This window comes from Pogoniulus pusillus, chromosome 2 (genome assembly GCF_015220805.1).
Source record: "Pogoniulus pusillus isolate bPogPus1 chromosome 2, bPogPus1.pri, whole genome shotgun sequence".
Lineage (NCBI taxonomy): Eukaryota > Metazoa > Chordata > Aves > Piciformes > Lybiidae > Pogoniulus > Pogoniulus pusillus.
The window spans coordinates 8,408,622-8,421,710 of record NC_087265.1 but is presented as its reverse complement, the minus strand read 5'-3'; the positions used below and the strand labels follow the sequence as shown (position 1 = coordinate 8,421,710).

General features: G+C 39.7%; 1 protein-coding gene across 5 annotated transcripts in view; it reads left to right on the top strand.

Moving 5' to 3' along the window:
• Positions 1-13,089, top strand: part of THSD7B (thrombospondin type 1 domain containing 7B) — a 427,787-nt gene that overhangs the window by 247,136 nt on the left and 167,562 nt on the right. For all 5 annotated transcript variants that reach the window (XM_064155654.1, XM_064155664.1, XM_064155685.1 and 2 more), the window contains exons 12-13: positions 361-493; positions 1,509-1,612. In XM_064155654.1, the coding sequence (XP_064011724.1) occupies positions 361-493; positions 1,509-1,612 (237 nt within the window). The remainder of the gene's footprint in view (positions 1-360; positions 494-1,508; positions 1,613-13,089) is intronic.

Below are 13,089 nucleotides of genomic sequence, written 5' to 3'. Positions count from 1 at the left end.
AATCTTCCATTATGACAGTTCATTTTTCTATTTTGTATACTTTTCTCCTGTTCAGATGTTTGAATATTTGCTCATACTCATTTTCTTGTCTGATTTGATCTTCTGTAAAATAGACATTTTTTGGTGCATCTCTTAGGCAGCTAATTTGTGAACCCTTCAGGGGCTGCTCTGCTGAGCTACTAGCAGTTTTAAAGCAAATAATAGTAGCTTTTGGTCCAATGTACCAATCCTTCCTTTTGGGTAATGCCAAGGTGCTTACACCTTCCACATATAAATGAAACACAAAGGTTGATTTTAACCAAAACAGATAGATCACTAACTCTATCTGGAAAGACTTTTGTTTTTTCCTTTCTCTTGCAGGCAATGCCACTGCAGTTAAGCAGTCCCGGTACAGGATTGTCGTTCAGGATGCTGCTAATGGAGGACAGGCCTGCCCAGACACGTTGTATGAGGAAAGAGAATGTGAAGATATTCCCATCTGTCCAGTGTATAGGTAAAAAGTGTTAGTTTGGAGTCAGTCTCTTGCTAGTGGGCATCCAGTTGTCCAGGAATGACTCTTGTGTGACTGCCCTGCAGAATTTTCACCAGAAAACAGTGTAATACTGGAAAATACAGTTATAAAAAATGCTGTACCTGGCAAAATAGGCAAAAATAGAGATAAAATTGGAGATTTTAGTAAATCTGGCATCACAAGAACAAGCAGCAATAGACACAGCTCCTAGAAATGGTAACTTCCTTCCTTGAGGAAGCTGCTACTGGGAGCTCCACCCCGAATGTATCTAAAAATCAATGTGAGCTATTTTGGGACCCATAAGCACTCAACTGCCTTAATAATTGTGTGCTTATTGCAAAATCTCTGTCTTTTCCCTTGATGCTCTCACTCCAGTGAGTAACAGGCACTTAAAGAAATTCTGATTAGACAAATAGTACAATAGGGCAATTACTGACCACTCATCATTAAAATTCTGTGACCCATCTGTTATACAGCATTTGTAAACAGAAAAGTATGTTATCTTTGCATAGAAATTTGCAGCCTGCACCTCTTCTAGGACACGGTCTCAGGTCAGAGTGGGCAGCTGAAGGTGGTACTAAAGCAGAAGTTGTGCCACTCAGCTGTGCCTGACTGTGTACTGCATAGTGCTGCAGAGAGCTGCTTTCCTGTGCGACACACTTCCTAGCATAGAAAGCAGACTGGGAACATCACCAGTTGTATGACAACAGGACTGCAGGAAGAGAGCCTGATTTCAAAACCTGCTGAAGATTTCTTTTCCTGTATGTTTTGTGTGACTTTGAATCGTGCCTCCAAATATCAGAAAGGGAAATGTAACTTTGTAGAAGGGCAACCTCACTTCCGAATTTCAGTTCACTATGCTTATTTCAGACCTTTTTTGACTTAATTTTTCCTTAAGTCTCCACGGTAGATCATCTTTTTTTTTTTTTCTTTTGCTTGGGCATGTTAACCCTTTCCCAGTTTTGACCACTTAATTGTTAACTTTTCCCCCTTGCAGGTGGAAGACTCACCGCTGGAGTCACTGTGTGCTGGTGCCCGATTCGGTGCGGCAGGGCATGCTGGGACACACTGAGGCATGTGGACACGGATTGCAGTCAAGAGGTGAGCTTTTTCCATTCAGCCTCCAAATATTTAAGGTGTCAGTGTGTGGCATTTGAGCAGGATCTTTACTCTTTTACAGCAGCTACTTTGGAAATAAAGTGACTGAAGCACTGAAAGTGTTTGGGGAAGTAGCCCCATCGTGTACTCCAAGGGCATAGGAGGGACTTTCTGCTTGGTATTCCAATATGCTTACAGTAACCTGCACTTCTACCTAAAGAAGCAGCACGTGGGCTTTGAGAGAATTAGCTGTTCGTTCTGTAATTGTGTAATTAAAACTATTTGCTTTTATTGGACACTGGAATGGGCTGCCCGGGGAGGTGGTGGAGTTGCCGTCCCTGGGGCACTTCAAGGCAAGGTTGGACGTGGCACTTAGTGCCATGGTCTAGCCTTGAGCTCTGTGGTAAAGGGTTGGACTTGATGATCTGTGAGGTCTCTTCCAACCCTGATGATACTGTGAAAAATACTGTGAAATTCCTCTATGAAGTAATCCATTCCTGGTGCTAAAAATGGAAAGGATAATCTCCTCATGATTCTAAATTCTACTAATAGTTTGCCTGAAGTCTGATTTTCATTAAGACTGTTGGAGAAGTTCAGTATGGGTAAAGGATTTGGGCATCTGGACTTGGTGTGATTAAGCACTTGGAAAATACAGTGATGCCATTGTCTGAACAGAAACGTTGAAAGGAATTTCACTGTTCAGAGTATGTGATCAGTCTGTAGTGTTCCTGCAGAGATCCTGGAGATTTGGCTGTTATCAGTCTCAGGGGAAACCTAATGAAACCTTTAACAAAAGGTTATTTTTATTGAAAAGAAGAAAAGAAACAACTGTACAGGTATGCTAACTGAAGAAACTTGACATAATAATTTGCTTCTTCACAAGGATAGAAACTGTTCTTTAGAGATGAAGTGAATTTCTTACATAATCCAGAAACAAAGGAAAAGAAAGAAAAGCCCTGACAGTGTGTGGGCTGTATCTGGAAGAAGAAATGTGGTTTAAACTAAAGCTCAGAGGAGTAAATATCTTTAACTGGGTTTTGACCACAAGCCTTCCCACAAGATTTTCAGAGAGAGCTCTGTAAATTGAGATGTCCTAAAATGTATTCCTCAGTCTCAGTGCAAAGGGATGATAATCTTTATATTCCAGTAGGTGCTGGAATTTGTATTAATCTTACTCTGACAGAATTTGAAGTGTAGTAAAAGAGTATATCATGCTTATTTTTACACTGTGGAGAGCCTTCCAACAAGGCAGGCTATGTGCTGTTCTAGGATCAGCATGGAAAAGAATCTCACAGCCTCATGGGTTTAAGGCAAAATTTGCTTCAATGCCACATTCACTTAACTGTGTTTTTTTTAACAGCTTTGGTTTTCATAATTACATGTAGAGATAAAATCAGTCTGCTAGATATTAGAGGATGAGTGTGGTATCTGAAAAATGAGGTCCCCGGGGAAACCTGGAGGATGATTTTCGAGATATTTCATACCAATAACAGGAGTGATCTCCATGGAGAGGGCAACTGAAACCAAGCTGCTGCCTAGCCATATTGCTTCTGAAAAATGAGCATCTGGACTATCAGTGATTCTGTATCTTATCTATAGAATTGGAGCTGGTGTTAGTACCTCACCTTGCTGCTGCTTGAACTCATCAAGAGCAGCTAGCATATGAGAAGTACTCTGTTCACATGTTTTTTAGGGAGTAGCTGTTTAGCCAAGGGTGATGTTTGTGTGTAGAGTGTGACACTAAGGGACTTCTGCTCCTTTAATTCTTCATCATGAAAGGGATCTTTTGAGATATCTTTTAAATATGGGTGAGCTGTTCCTGGGGATTTGGGTTTGTTCAGCTTGGAGAAGAGTCTAAATGACAGTGAGATTCACAGAGGCAAGGGAGCCACACACTTCCCAGAGGTGTGCAGTGAAACAACAGAAGGTAACTGTCATAGGCTGTACTGAGAGAAACTCCCAACTTGCTGTAGTTCCCTTGGAGATACTGAAAACTTGACTGAATAAGGTCTTGAGCAGCCTTGTCCAACTTTGAGGTCACTCCTGCTTAGTGCAGGCATTGGATCTTCAGAGGTCCCTTCTGTGGTAAATGATATTGTATGGTTCTGTGAGTCTTTTCAGTGGCATCTGTGCCATCACTGGAAGAACAGCAGATGTTACAGGTAAGTACTTCCCCGCAATATTCAGCCACCCTACAAATGAGTTTACATTCAAGGTGTCACCACCACTCCACACAGTAATTGCCTTGCACAATGTGTCAGCATCTTCAGCCACTAAGTGCTTATTCTCCAGAGAGTATTTATATGAATTTGCCCAATTTCTTCTTTTTTTTTTTTTTGCCATGTAACTGCAATTACCCTTTTACCACTGAAGATAATAAGTCTTGCTGTTCCTTAGAGCATTCACTTTTAGAATATTTTTTTTCCCTTTTGCTGTCCATATGCTGGCTGTCATGTAAATAAGAGGATTTCAGCTTTCTGTTACTGTCTTCTCTAGCCAATTATATAAGGACATTGAATTCTTACAAATGCTTTCTAAAGAAATAAAGTGTATGTTTATGGGTACCTATTTAGAACGATGGCTGAGGAAAAATTAAATCTGAAATGACTTTCAAACTCCTTTCTTTCTCTAGGCTAGATTCTGAGATAGATACTTACAGATCTTGTTCCAGAGGTGTTTTCACTGAAATTGCACAGAAATGTACTATGTAGCATGCAGAAGGTATTAGAATTTGCCTGTGAATAATAGGCAGAGTAGGCAAAGAGATGACAGCTGCCTGAGCTGCAGTTTTCATGACTTGATCGTGGAATGATATTGCACTAATTCAAATAGCCTTTCATTTTGTCTATCAGCTAATTCATGCAGGTAACAATCAGGCAGATAAGAGAAAAGTAGGGTTTAGAACTAGGAAATAGAGTTGTTATTTAAACTTTATTAAGACTTGACTTGTGAAAAGCCCTTGAGATAGGGCACACCAGAGTAAAACAGGGTGGGGATGTTACTGTTGCTTGACAGTGACATAGACAACATTTCTAACAGTAAATGAAGAGCTTTACAAGCTTTTCTACTGCTATATAGCTGTCATTTTCCTCGACAAGTGACTAATTTACTAGAAGGTGTCAAGACTGTGAGAAAATTGCTCCTGCTTCCAGATGCTCTTCATTGACTTTACTGTTCTCTGATGTTTGTGATGGAGGATCCTTCAGAAATGACCTCTCCCATCCCAGCTGACATGAGCAGCCACCTTAGACATTTACTTTTTTGGGTGAAAAACATGTTGCTCATTACAAGGGATCATTACAGTTTAATTAGTGGATGGAAAGCCTGTTTTAAGCAAGTGTCTTTGAAGGCTGCTTCAAAAGCCATTGGTAAAGTAAATAGACACACGTTAAAGACAAGTCTGCTTTTAAAGCTAGTCTTGGAAGTACACCAGTAATATGGTTATGAAAACAGTAGTTACTTTCTAAAAGCAAGGAAAAGCTGCAGTAAGAGAACATGTCCTGCCACTTCATAGTTGTGATTTGTTTAGGGGCTTTGGTCATATCTCCCTCCCCTCCCCAGTTAATGAGATAGACTTAATCTCAGAGCTGTAACTCCCCATTACAAAAATACAGAAATGCCATGGCAGAGAGCAGCAAATATTCTTAGAGAATAATTTATTGGTTTATGAACAAGAAAACTGCAACAAACCTACCAATGCAGTAATGAGAAGCTACTCCTCTGCTCTGGTGAAGTGTAGTCTGCCTGGCTTACCTGAGGTCACAGGATGGATCAATGCTGGAGAGCTTCATTGGGCATCTCAGTAGAATATTTCTTTTGACATGCTTTACTATCAGACCATGTATGATGTATTTCTTTCCTTCTGTAACCAAGTTGTAAATTCACACCACATGGACTTGGCTAAGATGGTTGGTGTTAAATACAATCCGTTTCAGTTGAAAAGTTGATGTATGAACTGACAGCACAAAAGCAGAATGCAGGCAGCACCAGGCTCAAGCAATTTAAGATTCCTGTCTCCTTCATTGCAGGTTTCTGGCTCTTGCTCTGGAGCTTCCTGATAGCTATAGGGATATTGCAGACAAGACCAATTTTAGACTGATCAAGAAGTTATCAGGATGAGAACAAAAATTGTAGCAATCTGTTATGTGTTATTAGTGTGTCTACACGCAGTGATGGTTCTAGTGCAATCTTCTATAAAATACAAGCAGACCTGTGATTACAGATATCAGTTGTGATAAATTAGTGACTAAGCTAACACACATTCTGTTCTAAGCCAGATGAAAGGGTGAATTTTGGTATTGTCTGTTAATGATGCATCTACAGAAGTATTTCAAACAGGCATCCTTTAGCTGTATTATCTCGTGTACTATCAATCTGTACTACAGCAATGGCCACATATATATACTGCTGAAATTATTTTATGTTAACCTATTTATAATGAGATGTGCCATCAAAAAAGCATCAGTGTTGCTGCTTTTTCACACAGAAGATAGTCACACCACAGTTCTTATTCCCTATTTTGTAGGTAGTTAATATAACTGGTGATTAGCTAAATTAACAGATGCATTCGCTGTAATTTGAGTTGCAGAATGCTTTTGCAGAGAATTACCAATTTCAGGAGGTATGCGTTAGAATCCTGTTATAATTTACAGGCTAGAGGCAATGTGATAGCCTAAAGTTTGTACTGAATACATTTATGATAGTAAATGTGGCAGAGACATGGATTGCTTCAGTGAGATGGTGATATTTTATGAGCAGTGCTTTGTGGTGCAGTCCTGTGTATAAATCTCTCCAGATGACAGCAGCTTACCTGTCATCAGTAGCTCCCTCCAGTATTAACTTTGCTTGGAAGGACAATGGCACTTTGAGCCTTATTCTGAGTCGTGCTGGGGCTTCGTTGGGTTTGTCAGTGTTTGGTCTAATGACAGTAGTCTAGGGTAATAGGTGGATACAGGGACACAAATGGGAGCATAGTGAGCTAAACTTGAGTGGTCCCAGATGGCATCACAGTCAGGACAACACCTGCCTGGGAGCTGGTGGCATTGGTAGCAAATAGTTGAGGGGAAAATAATTACCAGGATAAGGTCAGGAGTTGAATCTTGTTTGTTTTGAAAGGAAAAGTCTGTGAATCGAAGTCTGTCTAGGATGAGGATTGGTTTTTGGGCTTGCTGTTCTAGAGTGGAGAGCCTCAGTCTGAGCCATGCCTGATCAGAGCTTCACAAGCAGTTTCCCAATGTAGCTGATTCTCATCATATTGCAAATTCATAAAGTACCTGTTAATCTGTATTGCTGTTTTCTTGTCACTGATCAGATGGAAAGTAATAAGGTAATAAGGAACAACCAAACCAGAATTGATTTACTATTATGTGTTTTTGATAATCTGATTTCTTTCTTTCACGAGGCAGTGGGCTGGAGGTTAGGCACTAAAGTAAGCAGCAAGCAGCACAGGTAATATTTCGTTGACTTGTGGAGGATGTTGTGTCCAATCCCACATGACAGCCTCATGTGTGCCATAAGAATTACAAGCAGAGTAATGTTGTTGTGCACCTTGCTGAAAACACATTCAGAGCTCTGTTATTTGCTGTCAACCAGAAAGGCCCATTTCAGATGGCTTCCTGCAGGACATCCATGCTCTTAGCTGTCTTCAATATTTTTAGTAACAGTAGGTGTAATGAATTAGAGAGTACATCAGTAATATGTCTGGGTAACTCCAAATTGTGAGTACTTTGAAGGCCATGCCAAAAATACATGTTGGATAAATTCAAGCATGCTCTGAAATCAGAAAAGTGAAATTTTCATTGAAGAAAAGGAAGTGCAGCCCTTGCACTATGTAGGAAGATGGGCAGCAGTACTGTAGAGGTCAGTATGGACTAAGCGTGAGTAGTGTTATACTGATCTAACAAAACATCATAAAATAATGTATTTCTTAACATTTTCCTCCTGATCTCCAAGTTCCTGAAATTTATTCTTCTGATTCCTGAATGAGAATCTTTTTAACAGTTATCTTCCCTTTTATTTTTGTTCCATATCACATTCTGACCCTGGAAATAAATGACAAACAAGTAAGGTCAAATCAAAATGGCAATGTTTTCTCTTGAGTAATTCTATTTGCTGATTTGTAGATTCAGAATACATTAAAAAATCTTTACCCTTGATTTTACATCTTAAACTTAATTCTTGATGAACCATGTGTAACTGTACACAGGAGTTGGAGAGATTTGTGACTGTAGTATGGATGTTGTATTACACAAATCTGGGGTGTTTGTATCTGTTTTCTGTTACTTTACTCACAGCCTTTGTTCTTTAAATTATTTCCCAAAGCCTGGGTTTAATTGTGGATTTGATAGTAAATCAGCTTCATACAAAAATATGTGACAGTGTTTCACAAAGGGGAAGTTGTGGATATCCTTCCCTGAAAGTGTTCAAGGCCAGCATGGACAAGACCATGAACAGCCTGGTCCTAGTGGAAGGTGCCCCTGCCCACGGAAAGGAGATTGGAGCTAGATGATCTTTAATGTCCTTTTCAACCTAAACCATTGTAAGATCCTGTGAAAACAAGGAAAAAATAAGGAGAGGGAGACAGTCATAGAATATGAGTGTAATGTGTGCATGTATACATCCTTAAGCTTTTTTGCACCAGTCAAATGAGGACAATATACTATCCCAGACAGATTTTCAATGGGATTTATTTCAGTTTTGGAACATTAGAATTGACTGGGAGCAGGAGAGGGCAAGGGACAGACAAGGCTATGTGAGATGTGATCAATCAGTTTCCCAGACCAGTTTAATTTATAAGAAATAAAATCATTGCCTGTATAGAAATCATCTTGAACTGATTTCTTAAAACCTGGTGACATAGCAGAGTTATGCATGTTAATATATGCATGGCTGTACTGGAGCCTGCAGCTACATACTGGTTTGGGGAATGGGAATTCATCCTCTTGTATTACATCCCACTGATCTCCTGGTAATGTGTTCCTGCAGACCAATTTTTCTTTCCTTGGGTCTTAGTTGATAGGACAAGGGGAAGAAAGATTGATACTGATTTTCCAGTGACAGGTTGTTCACAAAAGAGTGATGGTGGGCTACCCTCCTTTTTTCACGGGAGATGTCAGCAGGCATCACAAGATGCTTACAACAGTGCTAATATATTTCAGTCTGGGTCTGGTCCAGCTTCCACCTTAGCTATAGCTGCTGTACAAGTATTTCATAGGTGGTAGGAGAATTGCCATGATGTTACTTTATTGATGCTAACTGATAGTAAGGAAGACTCCAACTCATTTCTGTCACTGTAGCCTTTTGCCAGCACCATAAAATTTGAGGAGGCTCTTAGAGAATTTGTCCTGACAGCAATCTACAGTGCAGCACTTTATCCAAAGGCAACTCAGTAATCTGTAGACTTTCTGTAAAATAAAGATGATGAAAACTGCACCAGATAAATTGTTTGTATTTGATTTCCTTCAGAAACAGGGCAGTATATCTCACATTGTAGAAGAAACTAAGGAGACTTTCTAGCTTAGCTATGTACTGTTCCTATAGCTTAGCTATATACGTTCTGAGCAACGAAACAAAATATCAGCATCTGGGTACAACACACAGCAATTCTTTTTGTTGTTGTCTGGGGGAGAGATGGGGGGGGGGGGGGGGGGGAATGCCTTTATCAAGCAGAAAAGTCTTCTGAAGCCAGAAGGCATGAACACTGAAAAATGTATACTACAAGCATGTACCAATAGAGGGACTGTTAAAAGATCAAAATAATGAGAAGTAAAGCAGAGGAACATCAAAGCTTTCCAAGCTATGTATTTCTGCCTTTATTGGGAGGAAGGAGAGAAGATGCAGGGAAAGAAGGTTTTAGATCAATAGGAAGTGGTCAAATCACCTCAAAGACAGCACCATCTGAATGTGTACAATTTACTAGGAGTTGCCAGAGCATCTCAATCATAAAAGTCCCAAAGGATCTGACAGTACTCACACCATATTTAACAGGTACAGAGAGAGAGAGAGTCAAGATCATCTTATCCAAAGGAAACTCCTTTATAAATATAAGGGTAGATAGATTTTCATTTTGTCTTTCATCCCTCTGATTAAGTTCAGCTCTCTTTGGTCCTCCTGAGATTTCTTTCATCTAGTGTGTATTCTCTATGATCTAAGCAACTGTCGTTGGGGGAAGTCATTTTGGGGGTCCTTTTTTAAATGATGGATTGTCATTAAACAGGGTATAGTAGATGAAAGAGGTCCAAGGAGAACCAAACCATGCTGAGACTTACTGGGGAGGATGAAAGACATAATGAGAGACATAATGAAAAGCATCTCTCCCTCCAACTAGAGACGGGCCCTTCCAATTATGACTTGTTTTTCAGCAACAGCTTCCAGCAATTTAAAGTCCTAGTTATGAACTATTGATTTTGACTTTTTTTCTGCAAACCTTGAGAAATTTTTAGTATGTGGACAGGAGGCCTGGATGGTCATGCTTCATGGTTTGTGCAGAGTGTTATAAACTGAACTAGAAATCTGTTCTCTGGCTGTGGGAGTGTTGTAAGGAGACCTGAACACGCAGCCTGGTGTGCTTCTTAACCAGAAATACAGGCACCATTTCATCCTAAATCTCTGTGTTTCATTGACTTGGAACCTGAACATGAGGGTTTATAATCCTGAATATTTTATAGGAGCTCGTGTAACTGTCACTGTAACTAGCTATAAAAATACCTTATATTTTTTTAATGTTCTTCCTAATCTTTTTGGCCTCTGTTTGTATCTGGCATACCTCAGCTTGATGGGTTTAACCCTGCAGTGAGTAAATTATTTTAGTTTCCTGGTGATATTCAATTTAATTAGATCATTCTTTGTTCTTGAGATCTCTGAGTCCCATTTGGCCTCTTTTTTTTGTTGTTGTTTGTTTGCTACTTTATGTAACACTACTATGTCCCTCTTGTTCACCTTTCCATGTTGCAGGCAGTACCATTCAGTACTGATTTATATATACTTTTGCTTTTATAAAATTTTCATTTCCTCCTTGTCAGGGTTGTACTGTTTACAAATCCAAAGACAATTCATGCCAAAGCTTCTGTGGTTCATAGGGAAATTGTTTTAAATTCATTTGAGCTGAGCAGGGTAAGATCCAGGCTCTCTGGAAAATAGCCTTAAGGAGAACTTTTCTTCCAATAGACACTTTAAATGGGAAACCTTGAAGCATGACTGAAAATAAGCAAGTTTATTAAAAACCTTTTATACTGGTGCTTGTTGGGGAAACACTAGAGATGTTTTTCTCCCAATCTTTACCAGAACAACCTCTTCCTTGCCCATGATGATTTCAGTCAAGTGATATACTAAACTCTGAGAAGTTCTGGAGTCATTAGAAGGAAGGATGAAGACCAATTGTTTATTCTTACAGTAGAGGGGCTTAGCTTGGTGTTTACTTCACCTGGCTGAAAAGGGGATGGTTCTGTGTTGAAATGGTGTGGAGGTTGGAGTAGATAATCTTTAAGGTCCATTCCAACCTAAGCCATTCTATGAAGGGACGATCCTGCCTAAGCCAAGGAAACACTAAAGGACTCTGTGTGCTGTTTGGATCTCTCAAAAAACCCAAACTAAACACTACCCCCCTAAAAAAGCCCAACCAACAACAACAACAAAAAAAAACAAACCAGCTGTTGGTGAAAGAAAAAAAAAAGAGATGTTGAAAGCAATGCAGAGTCTGATTTCTGGCAGTTAATTGCTTATTGTCAGACTACTAAATTTCAAACTGAATGGGGAATTTCCTTCAGAGGAGCTTGGTAAAAGTTGTAGCTTGCATTTTGCCTTATTCTGCATTAGAGAGAAAGCACTTCATATTAGAAATGATTGAGTCACATCTCTTTGAATGATTAAGCACTGATGCTCTACATGAATATTAGCATCCTAAATGGCAGAACTCATCAGTGTAGCATCCTATAAAATTTCAGGCACAAGGTTTGTTAAATATGACATGCCACACAGGTGCAAAAGACGTCCTGATGTCATGTTCCTTGAACCCAGATTTGTGTGTTTATGTTACACCAATAGCTTTATGCCTGCTGTAGAGGTTTTAGACATGAGTTTTCAACTTCAGAACAAATGAATAACCTTGACTCAAACTATCTTTCAAATTTCCCAGCATCTCTTTCTTTCAAACCAGTGCATTAAAGTGACAGTAGAGTAACTGGAAGTGACGGGGATACTTCTGAAGTGCTTGCATTTGAGAGACTACAGCAGGTGACTGTGAAATGGGCAATATTGTATTTGCTTTACATGCCCAGCGGTGCCTTGTTCTTGGCACTGTTTCTAAATATGCTCAGAAATCCTAAAAAATATTGAGCAGTGGGTTTAGCACTTTCTAAACCCCTCTGGTGATGGCAATGGTAACACTTTCCTATTGGAAACACCTTTTCTCTCCTTTAGTTAGCAGTATTGTCATTGATTTGCTTCTTGAAAGACTCGGGAGAAGATTCCGTCTTCTTTATATTGTAATAAATCAAGAGAAACTTCATCCAAAAAATTGGAATTCCACTGGAATAAAATTACTGCACAAGAAAAAGCCATCTCTATACTTTGATGGCAATAGATAGTAATGAAAAAAATGTCACCTTCTAACAAAGATTTCTCTAAAGTCAGTTTTTTCCCTGGCAGCTGCTGGTTTTACCTGGTGTATGCATCATTCATTAAAGGATTGCTGATATTGGCTTGGTGGAACAAGGAAAGTTTGGAATAATGTATTCTGATGTTTGATGGAATTTTCCCAAAGTAGAGTGGATCTTGGATGTGAAGCCTTGCAGCAAATGTTATTTTTCACTGTTTTTCTGGTCAATTGTGGTCGGTGCTAATGTGCCTCCCTGACACTTCACTGAAGTCTCAGTCCTGCAGTCATTTTTTTCACTTTGGTACGTGCCCCAAGGTGACTGAAATTTCTTCAGGTTATGTCTTTTCTACTGTCTTTTGGATATTAACTTTCTGTGTCTTTGTTTTTATCCTGGTCTTTGTGTAGAAAGGAAATGCCTGAGCCTCATACTGAGGTGCTCTGTATGAGGGAATCTGACCTATTAAAATGTAATAGGCCTGTCCAAGGCCATCTACTTCAGCGTTTGCTTAATTCAAGGTGAAGTAGATCAGCACATCCCCAGGGGATGTATGACGTGAGAGGGCAGCACTCCCAACCACTGCTGTGTGATAGGAATAGATGTGCTTCCACAGCCTCTGCCCTTGCTGACCACAAGCCTTTGCCACTTGCTTCTTTTATTCCTTATGATCTGGGAGGATATCTTAATAATAGGTACTTATTAACAGCATTTGAGAAGATTGGGTGAAAATTGGTCTGCAAAGATGAGCAGCTGCATGCTGACATGATGGATTTAACTCTTCCGTTGCGTTTTAGCCCCCAGACGATGTGATGTGGCCGTGGCAGACTGGGAAATTTGTGGGACAAATCACATGCACTGTGCTTGTGAGAAGTTGCTTTGGCCAGCAGG